This window comes from Podarcis vaucheri, assembly GCF_965113315.1.
Source record: "Podarcis vaucheri genome assembly, chromosome: 12".
NCBI lineage: Eukaryota > Metazoa > Chordata > Lepidosauria > Squamata > Lacertidae > Podarcis > Podarcis vaucheri.
In genome coordinates this window covers 52806887-52821456 of record NC_138750.1, presented here as the reverse complement: position 1 = coordinate 52821456, position 14570 = coordinate 52806887, and the positions used below count along the sequence as shown (strand labels likewise).

The following is a 14570-nucleotide window of genomic DNA, read 5'->3' as shown; positions in this document are numbered from 1 at the left end:
AAATTAATTTGAAAGGGCTCGTTTTACTGTAATGTCTTTCAGTGCTTGGACCGCATCCGGGTTTCCTTGAGCAAAGAACGTAAATGTCATTAAGAAAGGGAGGGCGGAATTGAGACAACCAAGCTGGAGTCAATGAATAAAACTGATCTCCCATCAGTTTTGTGGTGGAAATGAGCATGGAGGGAAGCTCTTACAGCTTCTTCCAAGAGCTGCCGAAGAAAGTATCAGCGTTTAAACAAAAAAATGTGGCCGCAAACAACTGCTTAAGAAGCAGGTGACCAAAGCGTATGACTGACTGGACATGTAAACAAGTCTAATAATAATAATAATAATAATAATAATAATAATAATAATAATAATAATAATTAGTAATTTATTATTTATACCCCGCCCATCTGGCTGGGTTTTCCCAGCCACTCTGGGCAGCTTCCAAAAGAATATTAAAAACAGTACAGCATCAGACATTAAAAACTTCCCTAAAGTCAGTGCTGCAGCTGGATAAAGAACAGCTCCAGCATGAAATTCAGGTAGTCAACTGCAGTGCTGCTGCAGCTGACTGCCCAGATGTTATGCTAGTTGTGCTTTCATCCATCTGCTGCGCTGCTACTCTAGAGCAGGCACTTTGCATCAGGTGGACTTGGAGGTAATCTGGGGTGACGGCAAGAGGGAAATACTGGTGATTTGCCACTCTCAGAACTAACTGCAATGTTTGGTTTGTAATGCAGGCTGGGGGTGGGGGTGGGCTTTTCATCTTTCACATCTTTTAAATTCAGGAGACCCTTCATTGCATCATCATCATCATCATCATCATCATATATTTATTTATTTATTTATATCACGCCCTCCCCAGCCGAAGCCGGGCTCAGAGCGGCTAACAACAATAAAAGTAACACAGCATTCTAAAATCAGAAGCTTAGCTGACAAGTGGGGATTCGTGGGGCTCAGCAAGTCACGCATTACATGCGCTCTTCTCATTTATTCCAAATACTCTTTGCCATGCTTCATTTTTAAATGAAATTTGAAGCAACAAATTTCCTGATAGCAAAAGGTTTGGGACTTCTGTTGACTGGACAGATAGCCTTGGCTTGGGGGATTATTTTAGCTCATCTTCCTTCCTTGTTTCTCACATTCAATCAGTTGTCAAATCATGTTGCTTCTTCCTGTACACCACTGCAAAAAAAATATGTCTGTCCCCACAGCTAAAACTCTAGCTTCATGCTTTGGTTATTGCAGTTGTCTACATTTATCTTTAAGTGATAAGCAGTATGTGCATGCTCTTAAGAAACTGGACAAAGTGTATTTTTTATATTTTTTACAAAACAGCAACCACAACCACACGCCTTGTAGATCAGCTATTATTGCACTTGAAAATAGATAGCATTCATCTGCAGCGCCACAAATCCAACTCAGTGGTGTAACATTGGAAAATGTCAATCACTTCTCCTACCTAGACAGTTATCTTTCCAAAAGGGCCAACATTGATGCTGAAATCCAGCATCGCCTGAGCTCTGCGAGTGCAGCTTTCTCCCTATTGAAGTGCAGAGGGTTTGAGGACTGGAACATTTGCGGGGAAACCAAAATGCTTGTTTACACAGCTATTGTACTACCAACCTTACTGTATGCTTGTGAAACATGGACCACTTATAAACACCATCTCCAACTCCTTGAAAGATTCCATCAACGTTGTCTCAGAAAAATTTTACACATCACTTAGGAAGACAGGTGAACTAATATCAGTATACTGGAAGAAGCAAAGATCACCAGTGTTGAAGCAATGATTCTTCAACATCAACTTTGTTGGACTGGTCATGTTGTGTGGATGCCTGATGATCGTCTTCCAAAGCAACTACTCTATTACAAACTTAAAAATGGAAAGCGTAATGCTGGTGGTCAACAAAAGAGGTTTAAAGACTGTCTCAAGGCAAATAAAAAAAAAGTAGTATAAACACTGACAACTGGGAAACAGTGGCCTGCGAGCGCTCCAGTTGGAGAACAGCCTTTACCAAAGGTCTTTGAAGACACTTGAACTCAGGACACAAGGGAGAAACATGCTAAGAGGAAGGCACGCCTGGCAAATCCACACTGTGATCAACTCCCACCCAGAAACCAATGTCCCCACTGTGGAAGGACGTGTGGGTCCAGAATGGGCCTCCACAGTCACTTACGGACTTATTGTTAAAACTGTGTTTATGCAAGACAATCTTACTCAGCTACGAATGATCGCCAAAGAAGAAGATTTAAAACAGACGGTTCACCTAACAAGGACTCCTGCTTGCACAATGAGGCTTCCCCCTTCCATCTTCCTTCTTTGTGCCTCCCCCCAAAAAAGCTCCAAGGGGGGGTCAAGCGAACCCCTAGAACAGCACTCAGGTTGAAGATAGGGAAGCTGGAATGTGCAGAAAGAATGTTAATCACAGCACAACATTGAATTCCACCCTTTGCAATTTATTTAGTTTTATTACTTTAGCCTTGTAGAGAGTGGAAGAGAAGTCAGAAGTGCACAAATTCTGGGTCATGAGCTGCATGGCATTGGCATCCCAAGAGTGCCATTTAACATTTTCTATAGCTCCAACTTCCAAGAGTGTGCTGTACAGAAAAGAGGAGACATGGTCCTTCCACAGGCAGCTTACATTCTACAATAGATGAAGAAGAGGTAACAGGAGAGCTGTCAATAACTGGCAAATGCATAATGGAGGTGACATAGAGAGGAGCAAGATGATGGTAGAAATGTTAGGCTAGGATGCTGTTGTCTTTGCTCCCTGAAAGCTTTGATGTTAGCCAATCCACCTTCCTCTTAATAGCTTCTTAATTCTTCTTTGGCTGGCTCTGAAGAGCACAAGGAACAAGATACAGAATCATAAGAGGGGTTGATTTTAGGATTGCAACATTTAATCAATCAATTGGTGAGACGCACAGGTGCATGAGGGACCGGGAAAATTGAACTAGAAGCTTCTTACTGGAGAAAGGGAGAAGGGTGAAAGGACAGAGAAGAATTGGGGGGGGGCTTGCAGGGCAGGTTCCTGGGCAATAATCTTAGCAGCAAACCAGAGTAGTGTGTGAACTACAAAGAAACCTCCCAACCCAGAAAAATCCATTGATGAGCCAGGGATAGGTACCCACCAGGCAAATCCTGTGGAAAAAGAACAAACAGACCATTACTAAACTTATGACATTACCACATGCCCTCTTCTTTGGTGATACAAATTCTCCTTTTCGGTAATACGTAACTCGCCACACTAAGGAAGTGTCCATTTTAAAACTAAGGCAGAGCAATATATATTGTCAAGGGTTTATGCACTTCCTCCAGCTGCTTTTTGGTAACATTTCAAGAGGCCATAGCCTTTGAAATCTCCCTATCTATTCACAAAATTAGTTCTAAAGATGCTTTTGCACTCAGATCTAGAATATTGTAACCACTATCAAATTATATCCTAGATTGTTGTTGTTGTTTCTGAAGCGCACTCAGTCTTCTTGCTGTCCTGGTGAATGTGTGTCCTGTATTTCTTCATGGCGGGAGAAAGAGCTTGGTTCTGGAAAGGCCTGTTTGGAGTAAATGTGTGTTGCTCTTGAATGTTCTTGGCAGAAAACATACTAAATGCAAGGGTCCGTGCTGCATTAAAGTGAAGAGTGATTAAAGCTACTTCTTGCATAATAAAGCACACTACGCCATGTTATGCTGGCTTAATGTACCAATGTGATGAGATGTTCATTGTTTAGGTAAATTACATCAAATCAACTGTTTAGAGGGGTGTCCCCACCCCCATTCATATTAAAAAGGAAGGAGGAGGAGAAGAAGCTCTACCAAAGGGAAAAGAAGAAACACTAAAAGATAATGGCCCATAATGTCAGTGAGATAAAAAAAGATTTCACGTGTCTCCAGGAATTAAGGGCTCTGTTCCTAATGTTACAAGCAAGCTGTTCCCTCTTACAATCTGCTTCCTCATACTAATAAAATGGAACTGTAAGAAACTGGAGTTTATTTCTGCATTGCAGTAGTCTGGGCTGCACAAGCCTTCCTCCCCACCAGCCCCAGGTACAGGCACCGCGCGCAAGACCAGGAAACTCCGTAAAATTGCCACACACCAGACATACATTGCAATCTGCTCCCTTCCCAGCTAGATTGCTATTATGCATGAGACTCCTCTTTCTGCAAAATGTGCTGTTTTCTGCCTTTGCTGCATTATGACTTAGCAAGTGGACCCTGTTGAAAATCCCTCTACTAGAATAGGTAAAGGTAAGGCAAAGGCAAAGGCAGCTATGGGGTGTGGCACTCATCTCGCTTTTCAGGCCAAGGGAGCTTGTGTTTGTCCACAGACAGCTTTTTTTGTCATGTGGCCAGCATGATTAAACTGCTACTGACTCATGGAGGGCCGTGACGAGTGCTGGAGCTCACGGAAACTCCGTTTGCCTTCCCGCCGCAGCTGTCCCTATTTATCTACTTGCACTGGCATGCTTTTGAACTGCTAGGTTGGCAGAAGCTGGGACAGATGCAACGGGAGCTCACCCCGTTGTGGGGATTCGAACCGCCGACCTGATCTGCAAGCCCAGGAGGCTTAGTTGTTTAAACCACATCATCACCCGCGTCCCTGTTTACCTTTACCTTACTAGATTCGTGGCTTACTGTTAAAGCTACAGGATCCATTCCTGTCTTTCTTTGCAGCTAATTCCTCTGCAGCACTGGCATTGAGAAGTAAGACTCTGAATAGTGACCATCTTCTGAGCAGCAGAGATTATTTGGGAGTTCTGTAGCAGGCGGCATTTAATGGGAGAAGCTTACACCTGTGGAACTATGGTTGTTGCTGTGCTCAAAGCTCTTGAATGGACAGAAGTGCCATCCCTTTGCGGAAAGCTGCCATCCTTCTTTTGATGCAGGGAATCCAAAGTATGCCTTGGACACTGGAAGAGAATGGAAACCACAAAGGAGAGGAATTATTTATTGTGTGCAGCTTTCCCTTGGCAGTTCTGGGAGCCCTTTGCCCTGTGTGCTACCTTGCCACAGGGCAGGTTTGTCTGGAGAAAGCATTGGTATAGACATGGCCTAAGGCAGAATCAAATCTCCAGTTTTATAAATAAGGAGGTGGAAAGCTTTGCATGCAAACTGAACCTAGCATGATTATCTATACTTGACTGTATTGCTTTGACCTTACTTACTTACTCCCAGCAATTCCTATCCCACCTTCGTACACTGAAGTGTACTCACCTTTGATTCATCTATTCTTTTCTGTGTACATCTATCTCAGAATTTCCTCATCTGCTGTAGTTTTGTCCTTTTGCTACCAGGCCTTGTCCCACCATTAGTCTGCTCCCTCAAAGCACTCCACCTTCCCTTCCTTGCTACCCCCATATTCTTGGCACTCATTCTCTGCTGCTACCTCTCTTACTTCCTTCAAATCCCTCCTCAAAACCCACCTTGGTCATGAAGCCATTGGCATAACTCCAAAGTTTGCATATCCTACTGTAGCTCAGTCTGCAACTAAGCCCAAGCATGTGCAACCAAAACAACTGTACACTGCTTCCTCGTTTACCCCTGCCTCCCATTTCTTTTCCTTCCTGCTCTATTGCTTCCCCTGTGAAGAATTTTAGATTGTAAACTCTTCAGGGCAGAGGCTTGAGCTCTTATACCGTACTTCTACTCTTCAAGTGCCATGAACACCAGTAGTGTTCTGTAAACCACCATCGTCATTGTCATTTTTTAGTTCCTTATTATATATTTTTCCCCCACCATGGGGGTATCAGTTGCATTTTCTGCCTTGGGCACCAACGTGTGTTTGGTCTTTCTCTGTCCACTGTGATGCTTTTGGCTCGCATTTTCTTGGGTCTCCACCAGCACTTGCTCTTGCTAAGCCATTCCATCAGCGTCTGTCGTTGGGAGTTGTGCTAGCTCAGTTTAGGGCTTTTGCCTGGCATTAATTGCTGGTGCAATTTGGAAATAAAACCAGATTGTTCTCGTCCACCTGTCGTGGGCTTATCTTCTATCACTCAACAACGGCCTCTCTTAACTAGAATTGCCTCCATTTCCTTCACCGTTCATATTACATATGGGACTTCAAGAACTTGCAGGCAAATGGCTTATTTGTTCTTAATCTGTAAACCTGCTACACATTCAGCCGTTGCAGCCTGCTGCAACACCTCGGCCAAATGCCTTTTATGTGAAAAAATGGTATGTTGTGAATACAAATTGCTAGGCAAGAGCCACACAGAACATACGGCTGTGATGGGGCGACGATTTGGATGTGCCACTGACAATCTGGCATCTTTCTTCCTTGGGTCCCTTTTGCCACCTGAACGTTAGCTTCCATTTCTCATTTCATAGGAAGAGATGGGAGATGTTGAAGAGAGAGGCCGTAAAATGCTGGTTTAATCAAACACAGGAAGCTCCCGTATACTAAATCACACCCTTGGCCTCTCTAACTCAGTGTTGTTGACTTTCCGTGGTTTCAGACAAGGGATATTTCCCAGCCCAAATGGCAAACACCAGGGAGTGAACCTGGGACTTTCTGCAGGCAACAGAATTGCTCTGCCATTGAGCTATGCCCCTTCCTTGTGTCACCATTCAATTTGTGCGTGGACCAAATACATGCATTGTTTAGCCAATGGGGTATTGTGCAGCTCAGCCATGTTTTAGCTCACTGACAGGCAATTGGTGGCCCGTGGGTCACATGCAGCCCCTAGCCTAATTTTAGATGCTACTGGCCCCAATGTACCATTGCACTTTATCATAAGTAACACTTGCAGGTTTTTTATAATCCTGACCGTGTTTTAGTGCTGTGGGATCAGTAGTTAATTCATTTTTGAACCCAGTCTCCTAGAACTGAGCTCTTGTGTAACAGCCATGGGACACTTCCATCATCCAGATCCATAGAGCAGCACATGAGCTGCATGCTGGAGCGGAGTAGACTTGTGGCAATGTGTTGACCACACTTCCTTGGGATATGTGTCAGCAGACTGCCTCTCTGTGGCCAGAGAACGAGCCTTTCCAGATAGTTGGGAAATGTAATTCAAATGCTGCGTAATGCAAGTTTTAGAAGTGCAGGAGCTCAGCATGACAGACCCCATAGCAACATCCCTAAAGAGGGGCCCAAGCTGCTGTCAGATTTATTGATCTACATTTCTTATCTACACTTTTACTATTGGTATATAGGACTGGGGTGGGGGAAGGGATTTCTCAGTTTGTGGGTATTATTTATTATTATTAATAATAATAATAATAATAATTTGTGTTTTTATCTTGTATTTTTACAAGGGAAAGGATTTATCAGTTTGTGGGTATTATTATTATTATTATTATTATTAATTTCATGTTTTTATCTTGTATTTTTATGTTGTGAACCACCCTGAGATGTACAGATGAAGGGCAGCATACAAATTTAATAAGTAGTAATAATAATAATATATACACAAAAAAATCTGGCGACTGTCAATATATAAATGTCTGCAATTTCTCGAAAATGTGATATAAGGTATAGAATATACGTTGTTTGATATTGATATCCATTTGAGACGGTCAGCATTCACTGAGCACATTATGCAACGCATAGTTAAACTGTGGACCTCATTGCCACCAGAGGCAACGATGGCCACCAACTTGGATGGCTTTAAAAGAGAATTAAACAAATTCATGGAGCAGAGGGCTGTTGATGGCTGCTAGTCACATTGGCGATGTTCTGCCACCACAGTTGGAGGCAGCAGTTGCTGAAAGCCACAAGCAGGGAAAATGTTATTGTGCTCGAATCCTGCTCCCTGTGAGAATGGGATGGCGGACTAGATGAGCCATTGGCCTGATCCAGCAGGCTCGTATGTTCTTAGGAAAACCACAACCCATCAATGGGCAAGATCTGAAGTGCTGCAGCTAGAGTTCTGCCTGCACATGAGGGCTTCTCACCTGTGGCAGATCCATCTGCCGACCAAAATGCCCCCTTCAAGCCCCCATAAGCAAAGATCTGCAATTGGAAGGAATTGTACTCTTTCCTGACGTGCATGCATGGAAGAGCTTTCTGCTGAGGAATGGGAGCTTTATCAGGCAGATTCCTAGAAATCGTCAGGAAGTTATTGAGTCAAGGGATTCCAGGATAATTCTTCATATGTACAGTGGTGCCTCGCAAGAAAAAAAGAATCCGTTCTGTCATTCTCTTCGTCTAGTGGTTTTTTCGTCTTGCGAAGCAAGCCCATTGACGGATTAGCGGATTAGCGCTTTTAGCGGCTTTTAGCAGCTTATCAGCTTATCGGATCAGCTGATAAGCGGTTTAGCAGCTTAGAAAAAGGGGGGGAAGGGAAAAAAACCCGCAGGAACTCGCAAGACATTTTCGTCTTGCAAAGCAAGCCCATAGGAGATTCGTTTTGCGAAGCACCTCCAAAACGGAAAACTCTTTCGTCTAGCGAGTTTTCCATCTTGCGAGGCATTCGTCTTGCGGGGCACCACTGTACTTGAACAAACAGCTCTTTGCTTAGAGAATTGGGTATTTTCAGCATCGTTTTGGCTGAAAATAGCCCCCTATAAAATTGGAAACATTTTTTTTAAAAAAATGAGATTCAGTGGTGACCTTTATCAGCTCTGATGACAGCTATAAATCAGGCTGAAATTCTCATCAGCTTGCTGGACAGAATTCATTACAGACCAAGATTGCTGTGTTATTTTCTGTCTTTGATTGAGGGACGCCCTATTAAAATGAATTCAGCTTCAATAATATGAATCACACATTTCAAAACACAAAAGGAGGCCTATTACTCATTGATTCTTTGGACGACGATGATTACAGGACTTGGAGACTACTGAAGCCTTATTGTGTTTTGCTTTGGGTCACAAAGCCGATCAATTTCTGCTTCTTTAAAGCAAGCCAATTTGCTCTTCATTAAATTTCGACCCTTTGCTGATGACGCGTATTGACTGTAGCAGCAAGATCTACAGCCCCAGCAGATCAATGATGGTTCACTTTTTCCTCTTTTCTTCTCTTCTTTTCAGTAGGGTCCGAATTTCCAAAAAGAAGTGAAATCTTTCAAAGATGGTTTAATCATTCAGAGTATAACATGCATAAACACATTGTCTCAATTGCCATGGGGATAACCATGTGGCTTGGTTTCTCACGTAGCCCTAGAACAGAGAGGGGGGACATGTGGACCTCCAGGTGCTGTTGGACTGCAATGCCCATCATCCTTGATCGCTGGCTATGCTGTCTCAAGGTGATAGGACATCTGGGTGGGATAACTAGTCTCATATGATCAACATGCCTAAGTCCAATTAATGCAGGAAGGGGTTAATGCCATAGAGTAAGCTGTCCTGCCAGGCTTAGCAATGTCTATTTCCCTTCACTTTGGGAAAAACTAGGAACTTCCCTGTTTAGGGAAGTTTTTAAAGACTGATGTTTTAATATATTTTTAATCTTTGTTGGAAGCCACCCAGAGTGGCTGGGGAAACCCAGCCAGATGGGCGGGGTATAAATAAATTGTTGTTGTTGTTGTAATCAAGTCTTTGTTCTCCCCCTGTCCTCCCGAGAAGCTCAACATGTGAAGAGGTTTGCGCTGGTTGCTACAGCTCAGACCGCATGGCTCTCACCAGCCACTCTTGAGGACCTAAAGCAATAATTTAGTAATTTTTCACCAGTTTGTGAAAGCTAAATTTTACTACCTGTGCAACCTTTTCTGAACCACGTGAATCTGACCTCTGGAGAGTTTTTAAGAGGGGATTTTGGAAGTCACTTTAAAGGGCGTATTTTAAAAGTCTAACAGCCTATATGTCTACACTTTACTTTGCTGCATATTCTATGACTTTAAATCTCTGCTGGGATTCTGTCACCAAAGTGTTCTTCCCCTAAACTTGGATCTTGGTATCCAGGAATTTTCACCAACAATCCGGAGGGTCACAGATGGTGCCCATCCCTGCTCTAGCATGCTTGTTTTTCTGCTATTGGGGGCTGCATTTCAGACGGTCAGTTTCCAACATGATTTTCTTTTATACACTAAATATTAAGTTTGTGCTCTCACAAACACACTTTTCTTGTTGTGCTTTTTGTACTACAAACCTGTGTAAGTTTAATGGCCCTTTGGTTGTTGTGGATTTTACAAAAAATAATAATAATACAATCTGATAATTGTGATTTGGTGAAGCCCTAAGAACTCTCTGAGTTCTCTCTCACGGAATTACAGTTCTCAGACATTCCTGGATAGCAGAACCATGGCAAAACCAGTTTGATCTGTAGTATGGACATTTATTTATTCTTTCACTGAACAAAATGGCCCAGTTCTTAAAACAGGGGAGCGTGAAACCATGTCACTGGACTACAACTCCCATCATCTCTGGCCATTGACTATACTGGCTGGGACTGATGGGAGCTGGAGTCCAGCAACATCTGGAGAAGCAGAGGTTCCCCATCCCAGCCTTATAACATGCATTCTTGAGCCTATGGCCCAGGGTTACAGTATGTCACTATGAGCTCCTGAGATATTTTATGTGGAGCCATGCAATTAAATTTTTGGCAATATATCTCCACTTCATGGATCTCTAACCAGGAAAGTATGGTGGATAGTGTTACATGCATTCACAAAAGAATCACGGCGTTCAAAAAATATTTTGACTATACCTAGATTTGTGGCCCTTGGGGATTTGTTACTCATCTGCAGTAACATGGATTTGGTTACCTCTTAACACACAAAGCCATTTTATTACGCAAGCAGGGCTGGTTGAAGAGGGACAAATTCAGAGAACATTTCAAGGTTCCCTGTGGGAATCTGAATCTACATTAGAGATAATGAAAACAAATCCTACTGCACTTTAACTGCCAACTAAACTAGTCAACTAAAATCCAGGCAGGGTGGAAGCGGAAAGAGATATTTAAAATCTCTGGTTTTGATCATAGGAATTCAGCTATTGCTAGTATATACAGCAGTAGTTTGCAAACTTACTTTCTTTTTTAAGTGGACAGTTATTTATCACATTTGCTGCAGTGCTGTCTTTTCAGTCTGTACCAGTTGCTTTTAGTTAAATTACCTGGAAACAGTATTGCTGTGCATTTCAAGGCAATAGAAGTTCATACATGCCATTTTCATGGAACTCTTTCAACACTGACTTCTGTGCCCCGAATGTTGCATGAAATTCTAGGAGTAACCTAGAGGTTCCAAGTTAGTTCACATTCATGACAAACACTTACTGGGCCTATTAGGAACCCAGGAAGTCTGCCTATATCAGGTCAGACTATTTGCACATCAAGCACAACGTGCCAGTTCTTATTGACAGAGGATCTCCAGCAGGGAAGTCATGAGAAATTGAATTCAGTTCAAATTTAAAGGTGGACTTGCCTGGTTTGCACTTTCCAAAGCATTAGGCAAACTGTAACACAGCCCTCCTTCGAATTTAGCAGTTCTCTGAATTTTGCCATGCAGTTCTCCGGCCAAGTTATAGCTACAAAAATGCATATAATAGAATAAAGTGTTCATATAAATGCATATATTGGTGAAAATAACATAAAACCCACATTATATTAGGGGAAATTGCATGCAAAAATGTGTACTAGGAGAAAACACCGATGAATGTACAGGGGGAGGAAGAGGAGCAGCATGATGATGATGATGATGATGATAATAATAATAATAATAATAATAATAATAATAAGTAGTAGTAGTAGTAGTAGTAATAATAATAATAGATATATAAATGTAAAGAGCCAAACAGATTTGCCCATCCCTGCTCTACAGGGTCTTTCTTCCAGGATCGCCTTCTACCTAAGCCTGGTTTCTACCCAAATCATCTTTCACACTGTTGTTCTGTTCTCTCCTCTCGTCTTTAGATACAGAGTTCATTTATAGAAACCGGAACGGCTCTGTGATACTGCACAATGTTGAAACAAACAACTCAACAGTGTTAATAGACAACAAAATAATTGTAAGTACCACATTTAATGGGCAGGTTTATTTCACAGTTGTTTGGTTTTCAGACCAATAAAATGGCTTTAGTTTACTTCTTGTACCACCTTGAATAAGTAGTAAACTTATTAAATATCTTGGCCTTGGCAGCAGCAGAAAATGCAAAACACAGATCTTTTAACATACCTAGAGCTCAGATTCCATACTTGGCTTGACAGATAGCTGCAGCATTTTGATCTTTCCGTTTCTAACTGCTTAATAGTCTGTATGCCATATGAGACATGTGAGCCAAGCCTAGCTTTTGGGTCCTGCCCTTCCTTCAGAGCATTCAGTGATAATGCCAGGTTCTATTATGAAACACACAGGCAACTTTATCTCATCTTCTTAAAAGAAGCAAGCAAATGTATCATGGTCATGTTCTTGGATTTCAAATTTATGCACATGCATTCAAATGAATTTACTTGTGACATTTTTTTTTCTATTTAGGTGTCTATGAAAGCTATTCGATATGAAGTTTCACCAGACAAAAAATACGGACTTTTTGCCTATGAAATTGCACCGGTAAGTAGACAGACTGTGTTACAGACAAATAATTAACTGCATTTTCCTCCTCTGACATGATGGCCGTAGCTCCAGTCTACATTTTACCCAGATATTCCTACAGAAATGGTACACTTTGGTTGCTAAAGAAGTTTGGGGTTGTTCAAACATAATTTTAGACAATAAAAATATCAGCTCAGTTATATATTACAAATTGAATACTGCAAAATGGAGAGCAAGAGGGAATAGCTGGCAAAAGCTATGAAAAAAGGAGGAATGGGGTATTAGCTAAAACGACACTGCCTTCTTCTTTCAAAGTGGTATATGCTCAATGCAGGGAGAGGCAACCTTTGACCCCTCAGATGTTGTCAGACATTGGACATGCTGGTTGCCATTGATGGGATTTGGCACATATCCCAGCAAGCGGTCACCGTTTAGAGTAAAGACAGGGAAATGGTCATTACTTACCAGCACACATTATGAATGTTAATTGATGGTTCCTCCATTTGACCAGTGTAGTACTGCTGATTTTATCTGCATGAATGAGCATAACAGCCAGCACTGCAAAGGCCACAATTATCTTTATATCTGCTGTGGAATTAGTTGGGCACATGAGAAGGGGCCTTGAGATCCCAGATGCTGGATCTCCTTATAGACCTGGGCTTCTTCCACTTTTGTTTCTGTACAACTTCCAACACCACACACAAAAAGGTCAGATATTTCCTCGTCTTTTTAAATACTTGAAGGATTTTATTTTTATTTTTTGAGATAAAAATTTGCATTTACCAATATAGAGAGGGAGACCTGAGTACTGTCAGCAGCCACAGTATAACACAGCTTGAATAGAAGTGTTTTTAAATGCAATGAAATCCTGGCTCGTAGTCAATGGGCTTAGAAAAGAGGAAGCAATACCTTTCAATAATTAAGCTGTTACCCCAGGGACCTTTTCTCCTCTTCGCATCACTGGAATGTAGATACGGAAATGGAAAATTATAGTGTACTCCCAATTGTCAAATGAAAAGTTCTGAGAGAAGGCGTTCACTACAGAAAAACTTCATCATGAAAAGGTTGTGGCAGTTCTGGAAAAGCTATGGAAAGGGGCAACTGAAAAGGGAGGAGGAATCCACACACACCCATGAAGAAAAGTTACCATTTAGAGCTAGGAATAAGGTGTGCAAGGAGGGACTTGATATAAAATTGCTCATGAAATTATTCAGGATGTGAAGAGAGAGGTTTTTGCTGCAAAATACTGGAGCCTGGGATCATTCAGGGAAGCTGAGTGTTGGAAGGTTTTGGACGGACAAGATGAAATACTTCTTTATCAGAGCCGGCCCACCCATTTGGTAGCATGAAGCAGCTGTCTCAGGCAGTGTAAATGCAAGAGGAAGCTGCCCCACCACCGCTAGAGAAGCAACACAGGTCAGAGGAGGCAGCAGCTATGGCGGAGCAGCATAGCCTTCCACCTCACATTTTTGCCTCCAGTCTTCCCTGCCCCTAAGGGGTGGAGAGTGTCCAGGGGCAAAGCTCTGTGGAACAAGGGCACCTGCTATCTGGACAGTTCATATGATTCCAGTAAGCTCCCAGCTGCTATAGAGTCTGACTTTGAAAACACATTATAGGCCATCAATGCCAAGAAATCCCATAACAAGCCAAGTAAGCTAGAAGTCCAGCCAAGTGCATCAGGACCTGGACATCTGGTTGAATACACTACATGTAGCAGAAAATGGGTGATACTAAGCAGGTGAAGCTTCAATGGGCTTTTCTGTTTGTCTCAAAAAAATCTGTATTTTCCCAAGTGACTCACACTGCCATCTAGCAGATGCAAAGAGCATAAACCAAACTTCAGTAGACAGGGAGGTTGTTGGTCCTGTAGCTGTACAGACAAGTCTTTGCTGCAGTGATTTGCAGTCTCCCCCTTTGTGAAATTTTCTATACAGTGGAACCTCGGGTTGCGAACATGATCTGTGCAGGAGGCACGTTTGCAACCCGCAGTGTTCGCAACCTGCAGCGCCGCATCTGCACTCGTGCGGGTCGTGATTCGGGGCTTCTGTGCATGCACAAAGCGTAATTTAGTGCTTCTGTGCATGCGTGAGTGCTGATACCCGAAAATAACCTATTCTGGTACTTCCGGGTTCGGCGCTGTGCGCAACCCGAAAATTCATAACCTGAAGCGTCTG

General features: G+C 42.4%; 1 protein-coding gene across 6 annotated transcripts in view; it reads left to right on the top strand.

The window, feature by feature from the left end:
* The window catches only part of DPP6 (dipeptidyl peptidase like 6), a 506040-nt gene that overhangs the window by 366057 nt on the left and 125413 nt on the right, over positions 1-14570 (top strand). For all 6 annotated transcript variants that reach the window (XM_082192256.1, XM_082192258.1, XM_082192255.1 and 3 more), the window contains exons 4-5: positions 11778-11872; positions 12340-12414. In XM_082192256.1, the coding sequence (XP_082048382.1) occupies positions 11778-11872; positions 12340-12414 (170 nt within the window). The remainder of the gene's footprint in view (positions 1-11777; positions 11873-12339; positions 12415-14570) is intronic.